Below are 23319 nucleotides of genomic sequence, written 5' to 3'. Positions count from 1 at the left end.
GTAATATGCCTGTGACGATTGTCTGTTATATCGGCTTTCTCGAACAAGAAACCAATGACTTAACAATGTCCTCGAGTTAAGACGATTTTTTTCCCTCTCTCAGCAAAGACAAGACAAAGAGAAGGCATTGTGAATACACCACCAGACATAGTGGGCTCATCTGCTAGGGATTTCCTCGAGGACAGATTGATGTATAAATACGTGGGGCTTGCTCCTCGTGAAAATGATTCATCTACCATCCTCCATCTTCCAAATTCCCTCCCCAGCCTTCAACATCCACCAACCATCTTCCGACCATCCAGCAATGGCTTCTAAGAACATCAACACACAATCTGGAGGTAGCCGTGCCCCACTATCCGACGCCAAATCCCAGCGCGGGTTCCAAGCGGCGCGTGAATTTGTGCGCGCGTGTGAGGGCCGCGACCCCCTGGATGAGGCGGCGGCCGAACATGGTCGTATTTGGAAGAAAAAACCGTCCTGATCTTGAGATGATAGCCAGTCTTGTGTATCACGACCACAAAGAAATCGCTCGACCTTTCGGGGAGGAGCGCAGCGACCTTGTCCGTCGCGCGATTGACCAACCAGATTGTGGGTTGGCTCGCTTGCTTCTGGAAGCCGGTATACCTATGCCGTCCTCCTATGATACACTGGGTCACATTTTCGAGCGGCAGTCATTGGCAAGGCAAGAGGGATTTGCGGCGCTGCTGCTCTCTTACGGGGCGAAGTGCAAGCACCCGGACACCTCCTCCTTCCGACCCTTGTGTCTCCTGGGCAACGAACAATTGGTTCGGCAAGCCTTGACGGACAACCCGGACTTCTTGCTGCGCCCCTCCTCTGTCGAGTCGGGGGTGTCCGTGGAGCAGCACCAGGCGTGCAATTCGGGGGCGGTTCCGACTCCGGCGGCGCTGCATAATTCCCACCGCCTGCAGTGGATCATGGACTGCGTGCCTGGATGTGAATCCCCCCTTGGATTGGGGTCTGTCGTTTGTCTCGGCCCTGGCGGCGGGGAAGCCTGAGGTAGCTTTGGCGATGGTCGCGAGGGAGGAGCAGTTCTTCTCGCCGAACGGCCACCTCGCGTACCAGGCGAAAGCAGCCGCCGACTTTGGCTACCCTAGCGTCATTCGGGCCATCTACAATCAGAATGACCATGCGGCGTATAGAAAGGGATTGCCAGAGATGTGGATAGATCACGCACAGGATGCCGTTATAAAGCGTGAGCGCCTGTATCAGCCCGCGGGGCTTCGGGTATCTGGTGTTCTATCACCGCTCCAGGATCGCTCTTATCGCTTGGTTCTGCAGAGTAGTGATGGTACTTCTTCTTCTTCTTCTGGCGCACTGAGTAAGCCGCTCGTGTTTTACCTGGATGGCCATCGTACCTCCCTAACGGCGCAGGGAGGCTACGAACTCTGGCAAGGGGTATTTGGCAGGGTGGACTATTGGAACAAGGGCAGTCGTAGCAGATAGAAGTCGCTCGTGCGGGTCTAGTCGACTTGGCGGGAAGAATTTCTATGTTAGAGCTCCAGTGAGGGAGGACAGAATAGCTTTCTTTTTTGGTTTTAGTAGAAAAATTTTGTGGTTGATCATGGTGAACAGAGGATTACTGCGTATCGTTGTTGGGCAACTCATGATTCAATCAACAAGTCAGGTGAATGATGCTTGTAGTTCGTAGTGTTCGCCTCCTCCCTCATTTCCGGGGAATATTCACATGATAATTCAGAGAGTAATGATTGATCTTCAGGTGGTTGAACTTCAGACTGCTTTTTTGACTGCTATGGTCGGCAGAATGCTGGCGACCTCGCGAGGGTGAGGGCGATCAGGAACTTTGGCCCAAACAGCTTTTGGCGGTGGCAGAAACAATCCGTAATTTATCGGGTCGCGTACTCCACAGCAATGATTTGAATCTTTCTTCAACACAACAAATCTAACTTACACCTCGTGTCTATTCCAGCCCGATACGTGTTGGAGCACCATTTTTCTGCTGTCTGGATTCCTCTCTATGTTATTGAACCGTCGAATTTTGAAGTGCTTTATCATGGGAGAATCAACGTTTGGTGTCGAAAATTAGACGTAGCGACCGGTGACTCCAACATCGTCTTTCTCCAACTCTCTCTCCGACTCCAAATCTGCCACCTTCTCGTCATCGCTCGCATCGGCTTTCCAGGCTACAATTCGGTTAGTCACACTCTGCAGTCCTAACAGCAAATGACTCACTGGCAAAGTTTCGTGTCGGAATGCGGCGTCGCCACATTTCCTCCAGCTCCTCCAATGAATGACCCTTCAACTCGGGCAGGAAGAAGTACCCCAAGATCACCCCGACCGCTGAAAGGCCGCCATAGATAAAGCCAACCTTAGACTGCAGGTTTGCATATGGCGCGTTAAGCAGATACGGCAGGGAATACGAGACAGCAAAATCGCATACAACGCGGATGGTCCACGCCACGAACGAAGTCTGATCGCGAAGGCGCAGGTGTGGGGTCTCGGCTCCTACGATGACGGCGCTGTTGCACGGGTCAGTGTGGCGTTTGGGAAGAGAGGCACGGGGATATCGTACATCGAACCAAAGGACATGATGTAGAACAGGCCGTACATCATAAGCACACCGCAGACGCCTCGCTTCTTGTCGTCGGTAATCGTCCCGGTGCCCAAGCCACCGCAGGCGAACAGCAATGCAGTTGTCATGACCCCTCCGATCAGGTAGATGGGTCGACGGCCGGTGGTGTCTACAAGGGAGAAGGTGATCAGGGGGCCGATGCAGGTCAGCGCTCGGGAGATCATGGCGAAGGCAAATGGATTCATGACGTGCAGCGACTTCACGAAGAGAGTGCCGTATTGGCTCACGAAGCTCTGCCCTGTCACTTGATTGAAGATGGCAGTCATGACTGCAATCATGGTGCGCCTCTGTGTGTTTTGTTAGCAGGTATTTGTCTCAAGGTGTAGACCTGTCTCACCAGATTGGTTCCCTGAAGCAACTCCAGCCAGGTGCCCTTCGTCTCGGCGTCTACCTCGATCGATGCTTGCAGCACCGCCACCTCATGAGCCACGTCCACTTCCTGATCTTTGTATAAGTCCTGAAGCTGCTTAGTGGCGGCCTCGACCTTGTTCTTCCGTACCAGCCAGCGAGGACTCTCAGGGACAAACCACGAACAAAGTAGAATGAAGCACGGGAACGTCCACATCACGCCGATGGGGATCTTCCACGAGGCATTGCCCTCCATCTTGGCCGTTTCATAGGTAATGATTGAGCAAATGAACGAGCCGAAGATATGAGCAAACACATACACCACCACCGTGGCTCCGCGGATGGCGGCGGGACTGATTTCCGCCAGAAACATGGGTACCAGCCAGCTCTCCCATCCAATGAAGCACTGCACTACCATTCGACCGGCCAAGATCTGCCCAAAGGATGTGGCAGTATAGCTGATCGCAATGCCCAAGATGCATAAGAATTGCATGCTGATGAAACATAGCCGGCGGCCGAAGTACTCGCCCACAAACCAGCCCAGCCCCGTCCCAAAGGCTTTCGCGGGCGAACCAAGCGAGTTGAGATAGGCGAGATGCTTTGTGGTATAGCCGTATTTGCCTGTTGCAGAGTTATACGATCCGAACTGCTTTTCAAAGGCTAGTTGGGGTTAGCTGGCAAATTTCCGATGTTAGGCTCAAGCTCCCCTACCGTCCATGGTTTGAATGGTTGAGTATACCGAATCGTCAAAACCATAACTAAAAACACTCAAGCCAATGAGCATATATGCTACCAGCATGTTCCTGGTCACCAGACCGGACTTGAGCTTGAAGCTCCCAAAGGCTGACATCGTGTGGTTGAGGAGAGGTCAATCCCAGCTCACCAGTGATCTGGCATATACTCATCAGAACGATTTCCATCGCGGTCATCCATCTTTAATAGCTGTGAGGATATATTCGTCACCATGAGCCACGATGTTGCGATAGTTGCTCCAGATTTCGTGGGAGGAAGGTGTTCACGGTTGATGGCCGCCCATGAAGCCAAGATGCAACTAAAAAAAACACTAAGCGACCGAGAGCCGTAGCGCGACCGACAGCCGTGGTTTCGCGACCGCTTATTGGGATGCAGATCAAGCCATCGTTTTAAGTGATGGCAACATCGCCACTAAACCTCCGCTCTTCCCGCAAGATCCCAGCGAAGATGAGATGTTAGTGACGGTCATCATACATAACAATCCGCGCCTGCACTGATGGCGTGCGACAAGCCACATGCTTCTGACTTCAACCATCATGACATCTACAAAGCGCCCGAATTTTCTGATCATTGTTGCTGATGACCTCGGGTTTAGCGACACCTCCCCTTTCGGTGGGGAGATTCACACGCCCAACCTCCATCAGCTGGCACAGGAAGGTTTGCGGATGACCGACTTTCACACCGCAGCGTCATGCTCGCCAACTCGCGCGATGCTTCTCTCAGGCACCGACGCTCACATCGCCGGACTCGGGGTCATGGCTGAGCGACGGAACCGGTTTCCCCATATCTTCGATGGGAAGACAGGCTACGAGGGCTACCTGAATTACAAGGTGGCCGCATTGCCAGAGATAATGCAGGATAACGGATATTTTACATGCATGTCCGGGAAATGGTGCGTATGCGACCGTGTGACCGAGATTCAGTACTGTGGAGGGTCAACTCTGACCCGTAACTGATGGCGATATAATCGCAGGCATCTTGGTCTCACTAAGGATGTGGCGCCTTGCTCTCGAGGTTTCACCAAAGTCTTTGCCACCTTACCTGGCGCAGGCAATCACTTCAACCACGAACCGCAACTCTACGACACAACATCGAAACCGCGGGTCATCTTCAGGGACAAGGAGGGACTGTGGATGCGCGACGATAAGTTCATCAACGGCGCAACGGATTTACCCGAAGACTTCTATTCCTCAAAGACCTTCACCGATAATCTCTTGTCGATCCTGGGAAATCGGACAGAGATGCAGAGAGAGCAGCCGTTCTTTTCTTATCTCGCCTTCACAGCGCCGCATTGGCCGTTGCAGGCGCCGCAAGACACAATCCGGAAGTACAAGGGCTGGTACGACGACGGGCCGCTTGCTCTGCGAAGTCGTCGATTGAAGAGTCTGATCAAAAATGAGCTGGTACCAGAGGGGGTCGATCCGGCTCCAATCATCACGCTGGGGACTACCCCTTGGGACGAACTCACTGACGAAGAGCGGCGGTTGTCAAGTCGGACGATGGAGATTTACGCTGCCATGGTCGATGTCATGGATGAAAACATTGGGCGAGTGCGGCAGTATCTAGAGTCGACCGGGGAGTGGGACGATACCTTCCTGGTCTTCATGTCCGACAATGGGGCCGAGGGACAGCTGCTGGAGGCTATTCCGGTCATGGCCGGGATGACAGTGGGGGACGTGATCGAAAAGCACTATGATAACTCTTTAGAGAACCTGGGCAACCACGATTCATTTGTATGGTATGGACCGCAGTGGGCGTCAGCGGCCACCGCACCGTGCAGAGCCACCAAGTCTTTCACCACAGAGGGTGGCATTCGCTGCCCGTGCATCGTGCGGTATCCGCCGATGATGAGTATGGAGCCGGGGGCTATCACGGAAACGTTCACGACAGTTATGGATGTGCTTCCGACCGTGCTGGATCTTGCGGGACTGCACCACCCTGGGACAAATTTTCGGGGAAGAGAGGTAGCCCTTCCAAGAGGACATTCCTGGCGCCCGCTCTTGGAGTCAGGTGATGGAAGGGTTAATCTGTACGAGTCCGATGTCGTGGGATGGGAACAGCTGGGCATAGCCGCTGTCCGTGTCGGCCATTGGAAAGCCGTGTTTCTCCCTCCACCACGCGGAGAGGGCAAGTGGGAGCTGTACGATCTGTCAACAGATCTGGGGGAAGTGCATGATCTGGCGGACAGCCATCCGGAAAAGCTGGGGGAGATGATTGCACATTATGAAGCGTACTTTCAGAATTCGGGGATGTTTGACGCGTATTCTCTGTTCCAGGAAGAACTCAAGAAAACCGGCTCAAAGAGGAATTGGTGATGTTTGGTGGAGATCATCTAAGGGTGAAATGAAAGCAGAATGCACGCCTAGTATCTGACGATCGGATAACGATCCCTTCCAGCGCTTCGCCTCTGTTCCGATCAGATGTCTCCACATTCTCCACATTAACTACAGTCTACTCCGTACAAGTACAGTACATGGCGCACTGACGCCTTTTTGGCTCTCGGTTGCGCCATCGCCTCCCCCAATCCGCAAAAGAACCCCAAGTACTCCCCAAGTACTCCGCATCTGAGGCGGGTTGGTGCTCAAGGGCACTTACGAGGCGCAATGTGACTGACTCTTTTTCCATACTCATGGCGACCTCTTTGAATCGACCGCGCTCGGATCCGTGCTTTCAGTGTCGGTCACGTAAGGTAGGCCGCCCACGTTGATATCGTTGATATTGTCGTCATGTCCAAGTTAAGCCCATATCTAGGTTCGATGCGATCGCAAATTCGACATCTGTAGCAACTGCGAGCGATTGAAACATACATGTTCTTTTCAGAGATCGGCATCGCTTTCAGAAAACCCTCAGCGAAGGAATGAGGATGAGCCCGACCGTCGTCGAGCGGCACGAGCATGCCTACGATGTCGCGCGCAAAAGTCTCGTTGCTCGGGAGAAATGCCCCAATGTGGCAATTGTCAAAGGCGAGATCGTGACTGCCATTACCCGGGGTCAAAGCGAGCTGGCATCTTCTCGAGGAAGGGCACCGACCATGCTCCGAGCGCTGAGAGTGACCAGAAATGGTACGTATGTCAGTCTACTAGATTTGCGTCACTGGCTCATTCTGACTTGGCTCCAGTACGTCTCCGCTTCAAAGCCAGCAAAAGTTGATCAAGTTTCTCGACCTCTACTTTCAGTACCTGTATCCCCTCCCAGGGTACAGCTTCCTACATGAGTCCTCAATCCGACGAATGTGCTCTGAAGAGAGACTGGAGGAAAGCCTCGTGCTTGCCATCTGCGCCATTGTTAATCTGCGCTGCCCGTTCTCAGGGCGAGTCTCCTACGATAGCGCTTCCTGGATTGCACGGGCTGAAAGTCACATCCTCAATCAGCTCGAGAGGCCATCGATCTTTCACTTGCAAGCTCTGTTTCTCATCATTCACTATCACGCCGAAGTAGGTGGTTTCGGGCAAGCGTTCATGCTGGCATCGCTCGCTAGTCGCCAAGTGACTGCTTTGCGTCTCAACCACGAAAGTCCCCATCTTGGCTTCGTGGCGCAAGAGACCCGCCGCAGAGCTGCGTGGACGATGGCTCTACTCGATGGGTACTTCTCGGTCGGTCTTCCGGGCTACAGCACTATCGACTATGGCGAGATTTACCAGCAGTTCCCTTGCCGCGAAGAAATGTTCGGCTCGCCGATACCGGAGTGCATGATCCGTCGTCCATCTGGCACCCCAACCGATCAGTCCGCGGCCTCGCACGGTACGCTCGAACTCATCTTGCGTCTATCCAAAGTCCGTCGCGATATCATTCGCTTGACTCGCCAACTCGCCCTCGTGGAACAGCCCGTCGTTGACCTCGATGCCATTGCTCGAGGCTTTCAAACAAGCCTGTTGCAGATCGACGCCCAAATCACTACGTCATTTGGACCCTTTTCTCCGAGCCATGGTAAACTTCATTCTCATCCGCAGCTACCATCGCGGTGGTTGGGACGGGTGCTGGAACTCCAAATCGCATGGCATCAAGCTCAGTGCGATCTTTCCCGGTTATTCCTTGCCGGCCATCCCAGCGCCGCGTCTTCGACGATTCTCAATTCCTTGAGCTCCAGCCCATTTGTCCTTCAAGCCCGGGGCAAATGCCACCATCACAGCACGTGCATTATCGACTTCGTCTTGCACAATGAGGCTCTCATTCCTCCAACTTTCTTCTCTGTGGATATCGCCCGGTGTGTTTACCACGCGGCGCGTCTGTGTCTCCATCTGGCTGGGGATTCAGGTCGGAGAGGCTCAGAGGACTCATTGTCTTCGTCGCTGGGCACGGCGCTAGAGCAGGCATTCTTGGCTCTGGCCTTCTTACAGCGGAACTATGAGCGGGCGGCTCATGCGAAGGGGATGATCTTGGATCTCAAGGTGTGGATCGAAGCGTGCAGTAGCCCTCAGTCCAAAGAGGCGCGAGAACCGAATCCTGATCGGCTGACTGGGTCGGATGGGTTTGAGCGCCATCATCAGCTAGCGGTGCATAGTCTCCTAAACCAGGCGGAGTTTGTGGATGATAGCTATCTGTATGATGGGTATTTAAAGCACTATAGTGCGATAGGATGAACATGGAATCGGGTCAGCCTGAATGCAGTTGGCCAAGTCTAGCCTTCGAGTAAGAAAAACGATAGCAGACGGCGTCCCAGGCGGGCGGGGCGTCGACCAGGCCGATTTCCTGGCCCTGGTACAGGAACAGGGTCCCGGAGAGGCTGGCGACCAGCATGGCGAGCATATTGGGGTCCGGCTGCTGCTCGCGAAGAGGTGCAGGTAGTATTCTTTGGTGGTGGAGTCGAAGGTCCACGCGCTGCCGCCGAAGAAGCTGCGCTAGTTGTTCGGGGGGGCGCTGTGAGCGCCGGTGGCCAGGTTGTAACGCGGCGGCCGCCAGATGTACCAGTCGCGTTTGGGGTCGGTGTGTGAGGAGCGTTAGGCCTGGAACCAGGCGTGCTCGTGTGAGATGTGATCGATGACGAGATCCAGCAGGATGCGGAGCCCCCGCGCGTGGCACCCGCGATTACGGCCTCGACGTCCGCCGCCGTGCAGTAGGGCGCGTACACGGCCTCGTAGACGCGGATGTCGTAGCCCCGTGTCGTACTGCGGGCCGTCGTACATCGGACATACCCAGGTGGCGTCCATCCCCAGCGACTGGACATAGTCCAGCTGGCTGAGGATGCCGGGATGCCGGGGAGGTCGCATATGCCACCGCCGTTGGAGTCCTGGAAGCTGGCCGGGTAGATCTGGTGGATGGTAGCGTTTCTCCACCACGGTGTGGGCGACATGTTTTTCTGGGAACAAAGAGCAGTGGGAGAGAGTTGGGGGATGAGTGAAAGAAAAGGCAATAATAGTGGCTGACAACACGCAAGCAGCCGCAGCAGCAGCAGCAGTAGCTCTCTTATTTATGCCCTGTGACTCTGCATGGCTCATACAGCACATCGCTCTGCAATCGATTGGCCGGAAATCGGGCCGAGACGCGCTCAACACGGCTGCTGCTGTCTTCGCAACGGTTGGACCCCCTTTCCTCTCTACGAGCCAGACTGGTCCACCCGAGACCTACACAGATGATGGTATCAGCCCATGTCTTTGGGTCAGATTTGCTCAATGTCGGTGCGACGTCGTGGGGGAATGAATGAGGTCATTGAGGGTTCCCCCTGATTTGCCCTAGCCCACTAAACAAGAGAATCCCGGCAGACTGGATTTGATGTCGTTGATCGGATAGAGACGCGGAATGGCTGTCCGGGTCGTCACAGTTGTAATCGAGAATGCAGCTGTGGTTCCTACTGCATCCCTCTCATCTATCACGACCTCGTCTCAGCAATCAATCCACAAAGATGACCTCGTCCTCCTCAGCCCCCGGCAAAACAAACGCGGCCATCATCCGCGGCGGCTTTCGGGGGAGTTTCTTGGTTGGGCGTTTGGGAGCTTGCCTGAGCCTGCGGGGGAAGATTGCGGAGTTGGAGGTCTTGTTTGAACGGGGGGGTGATGGCGAGAGGGTTGAGACGAGGTTGTGGAGAAGCTTTAGGATGGTTTAAATAGGGGTAGACGGCGCAGGATAGGCGAGTGAGTTCGTGTTGGTGATGTTTATTAGATTTGTACATGATTTTGACAATCGTCATATGTGAATCTTGGACATAGATGGGAAGCATTCATCTTGATGCGCCTAGAGAAGCATGGCCAGAGCAGCTATGAAAGTGGCGACGCCTGGAAGGACGGCCACCCGCGGTGCTGATGCTGCACCTGTCACCAACGCCCCCGCTGCGCTGTCTGTCATGCTCGTGGAAGTGAATGCGGTGGCCAAGGCAGAATTCACCCCTGTGCTGGTCTGTCTGGTTAAGTTGTGGGGTGGGCTGCCTCAGAAGAACCGGCACTGGGCCTCACTACGTGTGAAGATGCACTGCTCATGGACATGACATCAGCCGTAGAGGTTAAACGGATAAGGGGACGAGCCCTGACGAACGAAGGAGAGACGACGGGGGATGAGTTAGGGCTAGGTTGCACCACGGCGGAGCTGCTCGAAAGCCTTCCGGGTGGAGAGACAATCGCCGAGCTGGAGGTAATGACAAAGAAAAGACACCACCGGCGAAGAGGGCGCAACAGATGGGATGACAGTAGAAGATGCCACCGACGAAGGCACGACAGAGGGAGTTGAAGACGGAATGACAACAGAAGACGATGGCACAGCCGACCCAGCCGCACTGGACACCGTCGTACTCACCACGCTCGTAACGCACCAAGTCGTAGCCAGCACATCACCGCTCAACCGGTTCTAACCCGTCACCCCCAGATCAAGCAGGAGTTTTTTATGTTTAGCGAACCCTGCTGGGGCCGAGTCATGCTGGTAGACTCACCGGGCAGCGCATTCTCATTTTGGCTCTCTAGCTTTAGATCAGGTCTCGCCATTTCCACTATGCAAATATGTCCCGCAAACACACGGGACTACACATTTGAAAGCTTGGCTTTTGAATAATGTACGGCATATGTTCAACATGATCGCAATCACACTAAGCCAGGCGCGAGTCAAACACCTTAACCAACAAAACGTGATTAAGCGGTTCTCTCATCTCGTTCAACAAGGAACACATAGAGCTTTCCGAGAAAGTGTAGCATAAGTCAGTTCCGAAAAGCGTCAGTGTCAATATCGAGTATCATTATATGAATATCTATCCCTCGAAATGAAAATCCTCTATCCGAAACAAAAGCAACAAGAAGAGTCCCCATTGAAAAACAACCACGCGCAACACAACCACCCAACTCCTATTCCACCAACCCCAAAGTAACCTTCTACGAAAACACAATCCCAATCCCAAAAAAATCAACCCTTCACAAACCCCTCCCACCTCGGCAACCCCGCCACCTCCAACCCAAACAGATCCAACACCCGCCCAACAATGTGCTCAACGACCTCCGCCAACCCGGCCGGGCGCGTGTAGAACGCCGGCACCGGCGGGAACACGATCGCCCCATGGCGCGTCACGCCCAGCATGTTCTCGAGGTGCACGCTGCTCAGCGGACACTCGCGGGTGACCAGGACGAGGCGGTGGCGCTCCTTGAGCATGACGTCGGCGGCGCGGGCGATCAGGTCCTCGCCGTACCCGACGTTGATGGCGGCCAGCGTCTTCATGCTGCAGGGGACGACGATCATGCCGTCGACGCGGAAGGAGCCGCTGGCGATGGGCGCGGCCAGGTCGTGGTTGCTGTAGGCGAAGTCGGCGAGCGCGCGCACGTTCGCCACCGTGTAGTCCGTCTCGTACTTCAGGGTGTTCTCGGCCCATTTGCTGAGGACCAGGTGGGTTTCGACGTTGAGGGCCCGCAGGGCCAGGAGGGCGTGGATGCCCAGGATGGTGCCGGTGGCGCCGGTGAGGGCGACGATGATGCGTTTGCGGCGGGTTGTTAAGGTCGTTGTGGGTGGGGTGGTGGATGTGGACATTTTGATGTGTGAGGGTTGAGGTAGACGATGATGAGAGGCTTTGGGTTGAGAGGCTTAGAACATTGACGAGGCATGTCTGGAGTGGCTTGGTAGGTTGCCGGGTTTATGTACTTACCATCTCAGCATTCAGAGGAGGTGTTCTCCTGAACGTGATGCAATCGCCGTTTCCATTACTCACGATCAGCGGTGGTCTCGGGAGTCGGCAGCAGATTGCGGGGTTAAGGAGGGGCACAGCTTAACTCGATCCAGTAGGTTTGCAGCAACTGGCGCTATATTAAAGATATTAATTCCTCTTGGCGCGTATAGCTTGACCTCAGAGCAGAATTTAACAATTGAGATTGGTCGAAATAGGGCTGATGAGTCAGCGGAGAGCGGGGCTCGGGCCGCTCGGCCTTACCCCGCTATCCCCGGCTGGGAGATATGTTCCGTCCGCTGCCATGGCCTGAGGTATCTACTCCAGACACCTGACGCCGACGCAACCCTATAAAAGAGACGCAATCTTTCAAACCAAGTCTCTCACAGCACTCATCTGACTCACCTTCTCTGGTATCACCTACATCCTCCGCAATGGCCGAAACAACCCCCCAAGAATCCACCCAACCCGCCTGCGCCAGCTTCCGGCGCTTCATCCAAGACCTCCAAGCCGAGAACGACCTGGTCGCCATCGACGAAGAAGTCGACCCGGACCTGGAGCTGGCAGCCATCACACGCAAGGTCTACGAGACCGAAGACAAAGCACCCTTGTTCAATAATCTCAAGGGGCGCCACCCGAACGGCCTGTTCCGCGTGCTGGGCGCCCCCGTCGGCGCCAGCAAGCAGCCGGGCAAGCGGTTCATCCGCATCGCCAAGTCGCTGGGGCTGCCGGCCACCGCCACCGGACAGGAGATCATCCAGAAGTTCCGGGCCGCCAAGCACCTGCCTCAGATCCCACCGACGGAGGTCCCCACGGGCCCCGTCAAGGAGTTCAAGCTGCTGGGCGATGAGATCGACCTCACCGCCCTGCCCATCCCCATGCTGCACGCCGACGACGGCGGCAAGTTCCTGCAGACGTTCGGCATGTACATCGTGCAGAGCCCCGACGGGGCGTGGGTGAACTGGTCGATCACGCGCAGCATGCTGCACGGCAAGCGCACGCTGGTGGGGCCGATGATCCCGCGGCAGGACATCGGGGTGATCCGGCAGATGTGGGCCGAGCTGGGCAAGGACTGCCCCTTCGCGCTGTGCTTCGGGGTACCGCCCGCGGCGATCATGGTGAGCGGGATGCCGCTGCCGAAGGGGTCAACGAGAGCGAGTACATCGGGGCGCTGATCGGTGGGCCGGTCGAGGTGACCCAGGCCGAAACCAACGACATCCTGGTGCCGGCGAACGCGGAGATCGTCTTCGAGGGGTCCATCTCGCGCACCGAGACCGCGCTCGAGGGCCCCATGGCCGAGTACCCGGGCTTGATCTTCCCGGGGGAGCAGAAGGAGTGTCCGCTGCACCGGATCGACGCCATCACCTACCGCCGCGACCCGATCCTGCCCCTCTGCGTGACGGGCCGCGCGCCCGAGGAGAGCGAGACGGTCTGGGGGCTGACGCAGGCGGCCGAGGTGCTGACCCTCTGCCAGCAGGCCGGCCTGCCCATCACGATGGTCTGGAACCCGTTCGAGTCGCACTGCCTCTGGTTCGTGCTGCAGGTCGACCGCGCGCAGCTGCGCGCCCGCCGCTCCACCATGGAGGCCTTCAGCCGCGAGGTCGGCCACACCGTCTTCGCCTCCAAGCCCGGCTACTACATCCCCATCATCTACCTCGTCGGCGACGACATCGACCCCACCAACCTGCGCGACGTCATCTGGGCCAACGCCACCCGCTGCCAGCCCCGCGACAACGAGTACTTCTTCGACCAGTACCCCAACATCGGGCTGATCCCGTACGTGTCGCATGGGGCCAAGACCGGGGCGAATCATGTGAAGGTCGTGCGCTGCTGCATGTTCGCCAGTGAGTTCTCCGAGGTGCCCACGTATAAGGAGGCCTCTTACCGGGGGAACTATCCTCGGGAAATTCAGGATAAAGTGGATGCCAAGTGGTCGACGTATGGGTTTTAGTGGGTGCGGCTGGCATTGTGTTCTGGTTCACCAGAGTAGATTGAGGAACTGGTTTTGATCTATGCGGATTCTTTACTTCAGCTGAACAGCACTCATACATGCCAGTTACATGCAACACGCAATGAGTGTACAACACATATAGGCACACCTCTTGTAGGATTATGATAATTTCAACTCGCTCGATTCCCATTTCGATAGAAGAGGCAAAGAAAGAAGAAAGGGTTGAAAAATTGGTAGAGAAAGAAAGGAAGGAAATGCAGGAAAGGAAATATGAGAAGTAGGTATAATGTCTTGGTATACTATACAAGACACTAGGAACCCAGACGGGGTATACAAAGCTGTATCCTGGTCATATCCGAGGTAAATTTATCGAAAGGCCAGTAAATCATGCATGGAAGACGTGGCAAGACAGACACCGGCTTAACCAGCCCTCAACCAATTCCCCAAATCTCCTGAATAATACGTAACACAACCTACGTCACACAAACATCCTCAACGATGTATCATCCAACTCCTCCCAAATATTATAAAGAAAGACAACCAGTCTCTCCGCAAGAAAGAACAGAACCCACCATCTACGACAACCATGTTCCGACGCCCACGCCAGACCACCGCCGACAACCTCTCCCTGCGCCTGAGCAAGATGCTCCAACCGATCCCCGTGATTCCCTGGAGCGCACTCGCGATGTGGTATCTGGGCGTTCCCGTCGGAGTTGGGGTACGTAAACCCCATGCCCATGCCCCACCACCCCCTCCCTCCTCTCCTTTCTGAAATCCGTGAGTAGGCCCCCATGATCGTAGTCCAGGACGCCGACTACCCCATCGCGCAATCCCGCCTAGCGAAGGCCGGGTTCACACGAAGCGTGCCCAACCGCAACCCCCACCCCGCCATCATAGCAAGCCACCCCAGCCCCCAGCAGATGCTGACCCAGATCAACGCCGGCTACCACCGCGTGGATCGCTCGTGCGCCGTGTTCGATTATCCGAACGACGACCCAAAGGACAAGGACATGCAGCTGTACCTGTACCTGTTTCCGAACTCGCTCGCGCATGTTTTTGATGGTTGGCGGTGGCAGGAGGCTCCCCGTCATGAGACAGGTGCGACGGTAGCAGCAGCAGCACAGCGATACGAGAGCTACGGTAACCTACACTACGCGCTGGAGCGAGCGCTGGTGGAGAGCGTTGTCCGGGCTGCGGTTGAGGAGGAATCCGCCACGGGCTTTTCGGCGTGGGGCGAGGACCTGCGGTGCTGCGTGGCGATGATGAATGGGTGGGTATTTGGAGGTGGACAATGATGCGCTGGATGACTGTGCTGATCAGCAGGTTGTGGACTGGTATAGTCGCAGTTTTGGCCGGATTCGGGAGGCCAGGTTCGGGCCCATTGATCGTCGCGTATCCAAGCGCTTGGGGTCGGGGAGGGAGATGCCGGTTGATACGCGGGGGAATCCTATCTAGTACTATTTCTTGTGTCTCCATAGCTAGAACTCCATGGCGAGTTTGATGTAGACGTGTCAAGGGTTTTCTCGTACCTATAGCCAAAACACTATCAAAGACATCAATCCCAGGGGTTTCAACCAGAGTACTTGTCCACCAGGGGTTAGCGATTTGGCAGTGAGATGTTGATAGCTCCTTCTTTAAAAAAAGAAAGAAGGAAAGAAAGAAGAAAGAGAACTCCGGACCTGTCTCCGTGTAGTGTCTATGGTATTGGGGAAGACACAATACAATCACCCCCATTCACCCCCACTCCAATCCAAAAATGCATCCAGATCCCCCAGCCCACTCAACTCCCCTCCCTCACCAACACCAACTCCCATTTCTCCACTATACACATCTATCCTCTCTTTACCTCTCACTGCCACCAACGCAGCAGCAACATCATACAAGGCCCGAAAAACCCGGCCATACTTCCGACACCGCGCGTACCGGGCCACCCGCTCCATCCGACCCACGCCATCAACGATCCGCCTTAGGACATCCAGATCCGACTCCTCCGCACAAGGCGAGTGCACGAGCCCGCCGAGCAGAATCAAGAACGGCATGATCGGCGCAACCAGCAAGTTCTCGGTGACCCAGGTATCGAAGGCAGGGGAAGACAACCACGTCGCGGCGTCGGCGGCGAACGTGGCGGCGATGCAGGCGTCTGTCTCGGCGAGGGAGAGTCTTGCTGCAGCGAGGGATTCCGGATTGGGTTTCGTTGCACCGTTAATGGAAGAGAAAGGCGCTGGAGATTGGGTTTCCTTGCCTGAAGGGATAGCTCGATGGATCGACGCCAGGACCGAGTACTCGGTTGCGCGGTTGGCGTGGACGATGAACTCACTCAGTCCGCGGGGAAGGACATGGCTGGTCCATTGGTCGGGGTGTTTCTGCTCACCGCGAGACAGGATGAAAATCAGTTGAAGCGCCTCTTCTAACCGGACCAAGGTAGATGATGGATTTGGTGGGGGAGGTAACTTACATACAACTCCCCCCTCGCAGCAATGACACCCTCCCACTCCCGCGCCACAGCGCGGATCCGCGACTCCCGCACATCCGCCGTCTGCGCCAGTGCCTTCGGACTACAGATCTCGTCGTACGCCCGTCCGTACAGACCGGCCACCTCGATCCAGTCCGGCAGCCGGTTGTGGAGGAGGGAGGCCATCCGGCGGTCGAGACGGAGTTTGGGCAGTGTGATGTCGGCGTCGTGGATCGTGGACGGGCGGCCCAGACGCAGGGCGAGAGCTTTCTCGAGGACGTAGACAGCCCAGAAGAGGAGCGTCTTCCGCTGCTTTTCATTATCGTCATCCTCTTCGGCTTCTTCAAGTCCAGCCAGGCCCATGGTGGCATGACGGCTGTGTAATCCGAGGGCCTGGCTGATGAGTGCAGCCCGGGTGATGAAGGACCACGCGGTGAAAGGTTTGCCGTGCTGGAGACAGTGAATCGTCTGTTTACCGCGAGATTGGGAAACTTAGCAAATTACATAACGGACCGTAAACAAGGATGCGGAACGAACATACAGCCATGTACATAGCACACACAGCGTCCAAGCTCGTGGCTACATGAAAGGACAGACTACCAAGAAGGGTTTCCAGACTCTGTCGGCAGATGAGGGCCTGGACCTCGTAGTCCTGCTTGAGCAGGGGGTCGCCTCCCGTGAGGTTCGCACATTCGGTGAACAGCCAGGCAAGAACGTAGTGCACAATGACCAGCTCCATCTCGGTGATCGGGCCCGGCGAGCACGCTCGGATCACGTAGTGGGTGAAGTCGCCCAGGGATCCGAACTCGAAGGGCCAATAGAGCCGACTGGGCGAGCACTCTTTGACAATTTGTTTAGTCTTGGAACGATTGCCGCTGAAAAGGGGGGGGGAAAGTGCACGCACCGTGAGCGAGTCTCAAGCATGCCATGATCCGGTCTAGGGAGGGGATCGGCAGGTCTCTGAAGTCTGCGGTCGAGCTTTGGAGAAATACCTTGGCAAATGGCTGCGAGGATTCTAGGGCCTGGTTCTGTTGCTTCTGTGCAGCTATCGTGCTCCACAGGCTATTCAGCGCGTGAGTCAATTCGCGGGCATCGCTATGGGGGAGACGGGGGTCCATCACTGCCGCTTGGAGGCATTTCGCAGTGTAGATCACATGGGCGAAAAGGGTGGATTCGATGCCTTCCGCCTGTGTCGGAGCAGAAGAATATGACTGACTGGGTTGGTGAGAGGAGGGCTGCAATGGCAAACGCAGTCCGGCTGGCGTTGCACGGCCGGCGTGCTCATGGCTCAGTCGACCAACGACCTCTGCAAGGTGGTCAAGCTTATTCGCAATGTACTCCAGTCTCCGCTCGCTGTTGTCCGTCAATGATTGTACCCTATCGAGAGAGTTAGGAACTTACTAGACACTAGAAATAAGAACGCGTTGTCGCTTCTCTCTGAGCTGATGTCCCCGGTTGTATGTACAGTCCGACCCCGTTCGGAGGCACTGCACACAGGGGTTGACCCGATCGCACTTGGTCTACCAACACGCATCAGTGCTTAACTCTAAGGTGTGAAAGTGTGAATTTCCAAGACTAGTCACCTTCCGCTGACGACATCGATCGCACTAGGAAAGCGTTAGCATCCAGCCCTGCACTCGCCACCCGGTAGAGGGCCTGAGAACCATACAGCCACCTTCTCCACCTCGGGGTGATCCTGCTCCAGATCTTCCTCTCTTGCCCTCTTGCTACTACCGAGGACGTCAGACATGAGTACTCGAGCACGCACGCGAGCACAAGTTGCCCCAGTTATTGTCCATCCACACAATGGGTGTCAGAGAGAAGTCGAGCCGGGGACAGCCGAGCCGGAGGCGGAGAGAAATTTCACGGAGACGGAGATCGGAACGCCAAGACTGCGCTGTCCGGGTCTCAACCCTATACAGAGTATGCAGAGGGCATGTATATATTCCCTCGAAGCACAAGCAAAACACTTTCAACCTGCACTTGCACTTGCAATTACACTTCTCCTACTTCCTAGCCAACCCATTCCCACCTCTTCACCTTCCAAGCCTCCCTCGAATCACCACCACCACCACCACCACCACCACCAAAATGCCCCACCCCGGCATCGTCTACGACGTAGGCCTCAACTTCACCAACACCACCCCCCAAACCCTCTCCATCCCCACCTTCAACCCCACCCACGTCGCTCACGACATGCACACCATCGCCGAAACCCTACACGCCACCGCCGTCCGCCTCGAAGGCGAGCCCCTCGACCGCCTCGCGACCGCCGCCCGCCTCGCCCACGCCGCCGGGCTAACCGTCTACTTCAACCCGTGGAAGATGCACGCCGACGTCCCCGAGACGAGCCGGTACCTCCGTGCCGCCGCGAAGGTGGCCGAGCAGCTCCGCGTGCACGACGGACTGACCGACCTCGTCTTCGTGGCGGGGTGCGAGTACAGTATCTTCAGTCGCGGGGTGTTTCCGGGGGAGACGTTCGAGGAGCGGGCGGGATGGTTTGGGGGGCAGTTGGCTGCTGCTGCTGCTGCTGCTGCTGCTGCTGCTGCTGCTACAGCCGGTGGTCGGGGCGATGGTGATGCCAGTACAACAACCGATACTACCGACAGTGGCCCCGCAATCCCACTCCCCGTCCTCGCCAAAGCTCCGCTCCTGAACGCGGCGCTCCGCACCTTCATGACCGAAATTCGCACCCACTTCCACGGGCCCGTCACCTACGCCGCGGGCACCTGGGAGGCCGTGGACTGGGACCTGTTTGATCTCGTCGGGGTGGACTACTACCGGCGGGGCGAGACGGCCTCGGAATATCTCGCGGGGCTGGAGCGGCACCGCGTGGTCGACTCCGACCCTAACAGCAACAACAAGCAGAAACACAAGCCCCTCGTGGTGATGGAGGTCGGATGCTGTGCGTACGAGGGCGCGGCCGTCCGCGGCGATGGCGGCTTCGCCTTGCTCAAGGGCCGGAATCCCGATGGGAGCGGGGTGTTTGAGGGGGACATCGTCCCGACGCGGAGCGAGCGCGAGCAAGCCGATTACCTCGAGACGCAGTTGGGGTTGCTGGCCAGGGCCGAGGCGCAGGTGGACGCCGTCTTCGTCTATGTGTTTGCGTTTCCCTGTATGCCGGCCGGGGTCGGGGCGAGAGATTTCGATATGATGTGTTTCTCGTTGGTGAAGTACCTTCCGGAGGAGGAGAAGGGGCATCAGGAGGAGAACAGGGTGGGAATGCCTCGATGGGTGCCGAAGGAGGCCTTTTTTCGTGTTGCTGAATGCTTCCGGGCGATGCGCGAGAAGTCGCAGCTGGGAGGTTGAGTTAACTATTGGGTCACAAAACATTACAATATGACAATCAAGAAAAAGTGCCCTACGATGAGACAGCTCAACCATGTAAGATCACCAACAGATAGAATTAGGAATTATCACATAATCATAATACAGTGAGATAAGTCGTCGGGATCATAAATCACAGCCCCAGCCAGGTCCACCGGCGGGCTTGCACTTTCTCTCTCGGCCGTTGCTCCGCCAAAACACCCCTCCGCCACGATTCAACAACGAAGGTTACCGACCTATGGACGGTGTACCCGCCGCAGCTCGCTCGCACTACCAGGTCGCCGGACCAAAGGTTCCGTTGACCGTCTTCTGGATGGCCGTACCCATTGTGTCCATGGTACCACTGGCGATGCGGGTGCCCCACCACTCGGGGAAGCTCGCGCCGGTGAGGTCGATCGTCAAGAAGATCAGGATGGTGCACAAGTCCAATCCCACATCCAGCCCGGCGGACAAGATGTAGTTGTAGTGCATCCACCAGCCGCGGAACTTGTCGCGGATGTACTTGTTGAAGATCATACCCACAACACCCCAGGTGAGATAATTGAGCGGGGTGGCCGGGGGGATCAGACCGGCGCCACCGAAGATCAGGGGAGCGCTGAGGTACCGGATGTTGGACTTGGGCCACATCCGAGCGGCGAGGTAGATGATCACGGGCAGCAACGCGCCCGCCAACCAGAACCATTGCAGACTAACATACATCTGACCCGGGGAGAACATCCGCTGGGGGCCGATGAGGCCCCAGATGACCGAGGCATTGAAGAACACACGGCCGTTGGGGCAGGTGTAGTGGTTGACCTGATCCAGGCTGCAGACGTCCTTGATGGTCGCGAGACCCCAGTTCATGACGGCGATCTGCACGATAGAGGACCACAAGGCGGCAACCATCTGTCCGGAAAAGGAGACACGAGGGGGGATTTTCATGTAGTGGCCTGCTCAGACGATTAGTCGGTGGGCTTCATCTCGCATTCGACACATAAGCAAATTGCACATACCTAGTTTCATGTCTTGGTTGAAATACAGCCCTTGGTACATGCTCATGTACCCGTAGGTCTTGAACAGCATCATGGCCATGGGCTTACCCGGCTGGATATACCCGACAATAAATTCGGTCAAGACGTTCAACCCGAGGGCAATGTTGGTAGACGCCTGGATGATACCGATGGGCACGTACCACACCACAGCAATGATCAAGGCCACGAAAAATGCCCACCAGTCCAAGTGGGTCGGATAGCCCAAAACAACTCCAAGACCAATGCCAATCATAGACAACACCACTGCCCCGTACCACCAGAGCGGGACCGGCTTGAAGCGAGCCATCAGGCGGCCGTGGACATCCTCCTCCTCCTTACCGAAGTTGCGGAAGCGCACCCAGAGCTCACTGCCGTGGAAGAGACCGGTGTTGACGAGCAGACAAATAATAGTAGCAAAAGAGAGACCATAGCACAGGGCGAAGGTCGTGGACAGGAACAGCGGGGAGTATTCCTCGTATGCCTTCAAATCAAGGGTGAACTCCGGCGTCATAATGCGACTGACGTTATACGTATTAGCCGTGTTGTCGTAACTGCTGGAGTCGCTAATAGGCAGGTACTCGGCGAACCAGGTGCCACTGTAATGGATGCCAGTCGTCGCGATCCAGAAAAAGATCACCATACCAATGAGCGTGTTGGCGATCGCATGCCAGGGGGCGATAAGGGGACTGAAGTTGAAACCCGAAACTTGCGTCCAGTCAAAGGTCATGGGGATCAGCGACAGCCCAGTCGAGCCGCCAAAGAGCTGGTTGACGACCGGGCTCTGGGGCTTGATCCAGGTGACCCAGGCAAAGATACTCAAGAACGGCGCAATGAGACCCGGGAAGAAGTACCAGCAGAAGGACCCGATCATCACGTAGAGGAAGAAGCGGTACTTGCCAATGCGCCATCCATTGACTTTGGACGGGTCCGGCGTGCGGGTGTCGTGAAGCGCCGTGAACAGGGCGCAGTTAATAAGATTGGAAGGCCAGATCATAGCGGCTGGAGCCACCAAGAACCGATGGAAGAATCCCGCCATACCGAACCCGAGCATCTGCGTCGAGATACACATGAGGATCTCGAACCCCCATCCGAAAGACTGCTTATAGAAGGCACGTTGAGCCAACAGGACGTCCGTCGCATAGGCAGCACCACCACCGAAAGTTGCGTTGGCCATGATGACAATGAGGGCATGCTCCTTCTTGCTAAAGGGGCCCGGGTTGAGACTAAATTGACGTCCAAATAGACTGAATTGCTTTTTCGGCATGACCTTGGCCCAGAACACACCCACTGGGTAGGCGACGACTTGGGCGACATAGGAGGGAATGACAATATAGGGGTTACGCATGGAGAACAGCATGTTCAGGGCCGAACCGATGGTGGCAAAGATCAGACCGATGGTCCACGCGCGGATGGTGTTGGTGTGGCCACCCTCGTCGTAGTTGGGCACAGCAGCGCGCACTTCGGGGTAGGGCGAGTCGTCCAGCAGCTCATGGGCCATGCCCTCGCGCGCCCCCTTGTCGGTCGTGTGGAGGGCTTCATCGATCTCGTCAGCGATTTCATCGGGGAGGTTGGGGTCCCACTGATGCTGTAGCTTCAGGTTTTTGAGGTGGACGGCAGTCTCCTCCGAGGCTGCCTCATCAGCCACCGCGGTGGAGTAGGCCACTTCCTTCTCCTGCATCGTGGTGGTTTGTAAGCCACAGAGCAAGGGTGAAGGGTGAAAAGAGGAGCTAACGACTGAGAGACGAGAGACTCAGTAAGAACAAGTAGACAGTTGAGGTTGATCTGGAGGAGAGAATCAAGAAAGAGGGACGACGAACAGGCGGAGGAAGGCAGGTACATATACAGCCCATACGACCTTCCAATCCTGGCTAGCCACCATGCGATATGCAGTGAAGGCCGACGGTAGCCCGGTGAATTTATCGATGGCGAAAATCGATAATTAGATTAAATCGCTGATAGGAACGGCCAGTGAATGTGGTCGAGGCTATCTTGCGGCTATCAGCCAGCCTTAGTGGTACCCCAGTTCGTTTGCCATGTGCTAGTGTTACCTGGTACGTATTCACTAAGTTACCACTTAGTTACCACTAACACACTGGCCAGGCATCTCCCAATCATGGAGATTGCTGGCTACTGGCTAACGAAAACCGGGGGAGACTAAAGTAGACTTTGAACATGGTCAGGCCATGCGTAAGGCGTGTGCCACCTGCACGGCCCTTCCCATCCCGCCCTTCCATATCAGCTTCGCTTGCAGCGTTCGCGTCACCGCGCCCTTCGAACCAGAAAAAAAGACCGGTGAACAGTAGTAGTGACAGTGACTCACTTGCCGAACCAGAGAAGGGTGGTTTTACGTAGTCACGGGGACAATTTCAGTGGAAATCCAACTGCCAAGAGTGGGGAGTTGAGGTTGCTAGAGACTGAAGTTGACTAGGGGGAAGACGGGGAGGGAGGCTATCATGGCGGCCGCCAAATGCATTGACCCGGGGGCCGAGGTTCTAGCGGATATCACTCTAAATTCAGCCCAAAATGCAATCACCAGATAAACCGTATTATCAATTGGGTTCCGATCTGTGGGTGGGAAGGAGGGGAGGCTAGCGGAATCGGAGAGCTGTATCAATTGGATCAACAATGTAGGTTCGCCTTCGGTGGCAAGATGGCTTTCAAGAAGAACTGAAAGGGGTGGGGGTAACAGAGCTACTCCCCGCGTGCATGAATGGTCGAGATGTAACGCTGCAGCGGACGCTGATAAGTGAAGTTTTTCCCCAGGTCAGCCAGACATTGTGGACGGGCGCACTATCCCCC

At 56.0% G+C, this 23319-nt stretch overlaps 11 protein-coding genes across 11 annotated transcripts; 6 read left to right on the top strand and 5 right to left on the bottom strand.

Moving 5' to 3' along the window:
• Positions 1–304: 304 nt before the first annotated feature.
• Positions 305–1464, top strand: BO72DRAFT_494524 (uncharacterized protein; the record flags this gene model as incomplete). The annotated part of the gene is made up of 3 exons (XM_040948475.1): positions 305–455; positions 496–871; positions 930–1464. The coding sequence occupies 3 exons, from the start codon at positions 305–307 to the stop codon at positions 1462–1464; spliced, it is 1062 nt and encodes a 353-aa protein (XP_040803184.1).
• Positions 1465–1908: 444 nt separating this feature from the next.
• Positions 1909–4050, bottom strand: BO72DRAFT_425475 (general substrate transporter). The gene is made up of 5 exons (XM_040942913.1): positions 3671–4050; positions 2949–3619; positions 2552–2898; positions 2212–2498; positions 1909–2162 (listed from the first exon to the last, which is right to left on the bottom strand). Exons 1-5 carry the CDS (start codon positions 3807–3809, stop codon positions 2062–2064), a joined length of 1545 nt encoding a protein of 514 aa, XP_040803183.1. The 5' UTR covers positions 3810–4050; the 3' UTR covers positions 1909–2061.
• A 198-nt stretch (positions 4051–4248) lies between these two features.
• On the top strand, positions 4249–6027 carry BO72DRAFT_374096 (arylsulfatase; the record flags this gene model as incomplete). The annotated part of the gene is made up of 2 exons (XM_040941114.1): positions 4249–4604; positions 4686–6027. The coding sequence occupies 2 exons, from the start codon at positions 4249–4251 to the stop codon at positions 6025–6027; spliced, it is 1698 nt and encodes a 565-aa protein (XP_040803182.1).
• Positions 6028–6184: 157 nt separating this feature from the next.
• BO72DRAFT_54010 (Zn(II)2Cys6 transcription factor) lies at positions 6185–8311 on the top strand. Its single transcript, XM_040950502.1, has 3 exons — positions 6185–6401; positions 6464–6774; positions 6831–8311. The coding sequence occupies exons 1-3, from the start codon at positions 6342–6344 to the stop codon at positions 8290–8292; spliced, it is 1833 nt and encodes a 610-aa protein (XP_040803181.1). The 5' UTR covers positions 6185–6341; the 3' UTR covers positions 8293–8311.
• On the bottom strand, positions 8312–9284 carry BO72DRAFT_54011 (uncharacterized protein). The gene has a single exon (XM_040950503.1). It carries the CDS (start codon positions 9000–9002, stop codon positions 8331–8333), a length of 672 nt encoding a protein of 223 aa, XP_040803180.1. The 5' UTR covers positions 9003–9284; the 3' UTR covers positions 8312–8330.
• Positions 9285–10980: 1696 nt separating this feature from the next.
• Positions 10981–11787, bottom strand: BO72DRAFT_446454 (UbiX family flavin prenyltransferase). Its single transcript, XM_040944302.1, has one exon. The coding sequence runs from the start codon at positions 11645–11647 to the stop codon at positions 11033–11035; it is 615 nt and encodes a 204-aa protein (XP_040803179.1). The 5' UTR covers positions 11648–11787; the 3' UTR covers positions 10981–11032.
• A 395-nt stretch (positions 11788–12182) lies between these two features.
• Positions 12183–13777, top strand: BO72DRAFT_526264 (UbiD family decarboxylase). The gene is made up of 2 exons (XM_040950016.1): positions 12183–12898; positions 12973–13777. Exons 1-2 carry the CDS (start codon positions 12215–12217, stop codon positions 13729–13731), a joined length of 1443 nt encoding a protein of 480 aa, XP_040803178.1. The 5' UTR covers positions 12183–12214; the 3' UTR covers positions 13732–13777.
• A 281-nt stretch (positions 13778–14058) lies between these two features.
• Positions 14059–15183, top strand: BO72DRAFT_506226 (uncharacterized protein). The gene is made up of 2 exons (XM_040949219.1): positions 14059–14449; positions 14517–15183. Exons 1-2 carry the CDS (start codon positions 14318–14320, stop codon positions 15024–15026), a joined length of 642 nt encoding a protein of 213 aa, XP_040803177.1. The 5' UTR covers positions 14059–14317; the 3' UTR covers positions 15027–15183.
• Positions 15184–15455: 272 nt separating this feature from the next.
• BO72DRAFT_526263 (putative C6 transcription factor) lies at positions 15456–18214 on the bottom strand (the record flags this gene model as incomplete). The annotated part of the gene is made up of 7 exons (XM_040950015.1): positions 17853–18214; positions 17767–17790; positions 17585–17703; positions 17088–17536; positions 16725–17023; positions 16187–16651; positions 15456–16094 (listed from the first exon to the last, which is right to left on the bottom strand). The coding sequence occupies exons 1-7, from the start codon at positions 17931–17933 to the stop codon at positions 15456–15458; spliced, it is 2076 nt and encodes a 691-aa protein (XP_040803176.1). The 5' UTR covers positions 17934–18214.
• A 60-nt stretch (positions 18215–18274) lies between these two features.
• Positions 18275–19492, top strand: BO72DRAFT_425465 (uncharacterized protein; the record flags this gene model as incomplete). The annotated part of the gene is made up of 2 exons (XM_040942912.1): positions 18275–18693; positions 18793–19492. 2 exons carry the CDS (start codon positions 18275–18277, stop codon positions 19490–19492), a joined length of 1119 nt encoding a protein of 372 aa, XP_040803175.1.
• Positions 19493–19780: 288 nt separating this feature from the next.
• optB (small oligopeptide transporter, OPT family) lies at positions 19781–22198 on the bottom strand (the record flags this gene model as incomplete). Its single annotated transcript, XM_040946821.1, has 2 exons — positions 19781–20439; positions 20503–22198. 2 exons carry the CDS (start codon positions 22196–22198, stop codon positions 19781–19783), a joined length of 2355 nt encoding a protein of 784 aa, XP_040803174.1.
• Positions 22199–23319: the final 1121 nt, after the last annotated feature.

The sequence above is a fragment of the Aspergillus fijiensis genome (assembly GCF_003184825.1).
Source record: "Aspergillus fijiensis CBS 313.89 unplaced genomic scaffold BO72scaffold_14, whole genome shotgun sequence".
NCBI classification, from domain to species: domain Eukaryota; kingdom Fungi; phylum Ascomycota; class Eurotiomycetes; order Eurotiales; family Aspergillaceae; genus Aspergillus; species Aspergillus fijiensis.
The sequence above is the reverse complement of the archived record's forward strand: the minus strand, read 5'-3'. Positions and strand labels throughout refer to the sequence as shown.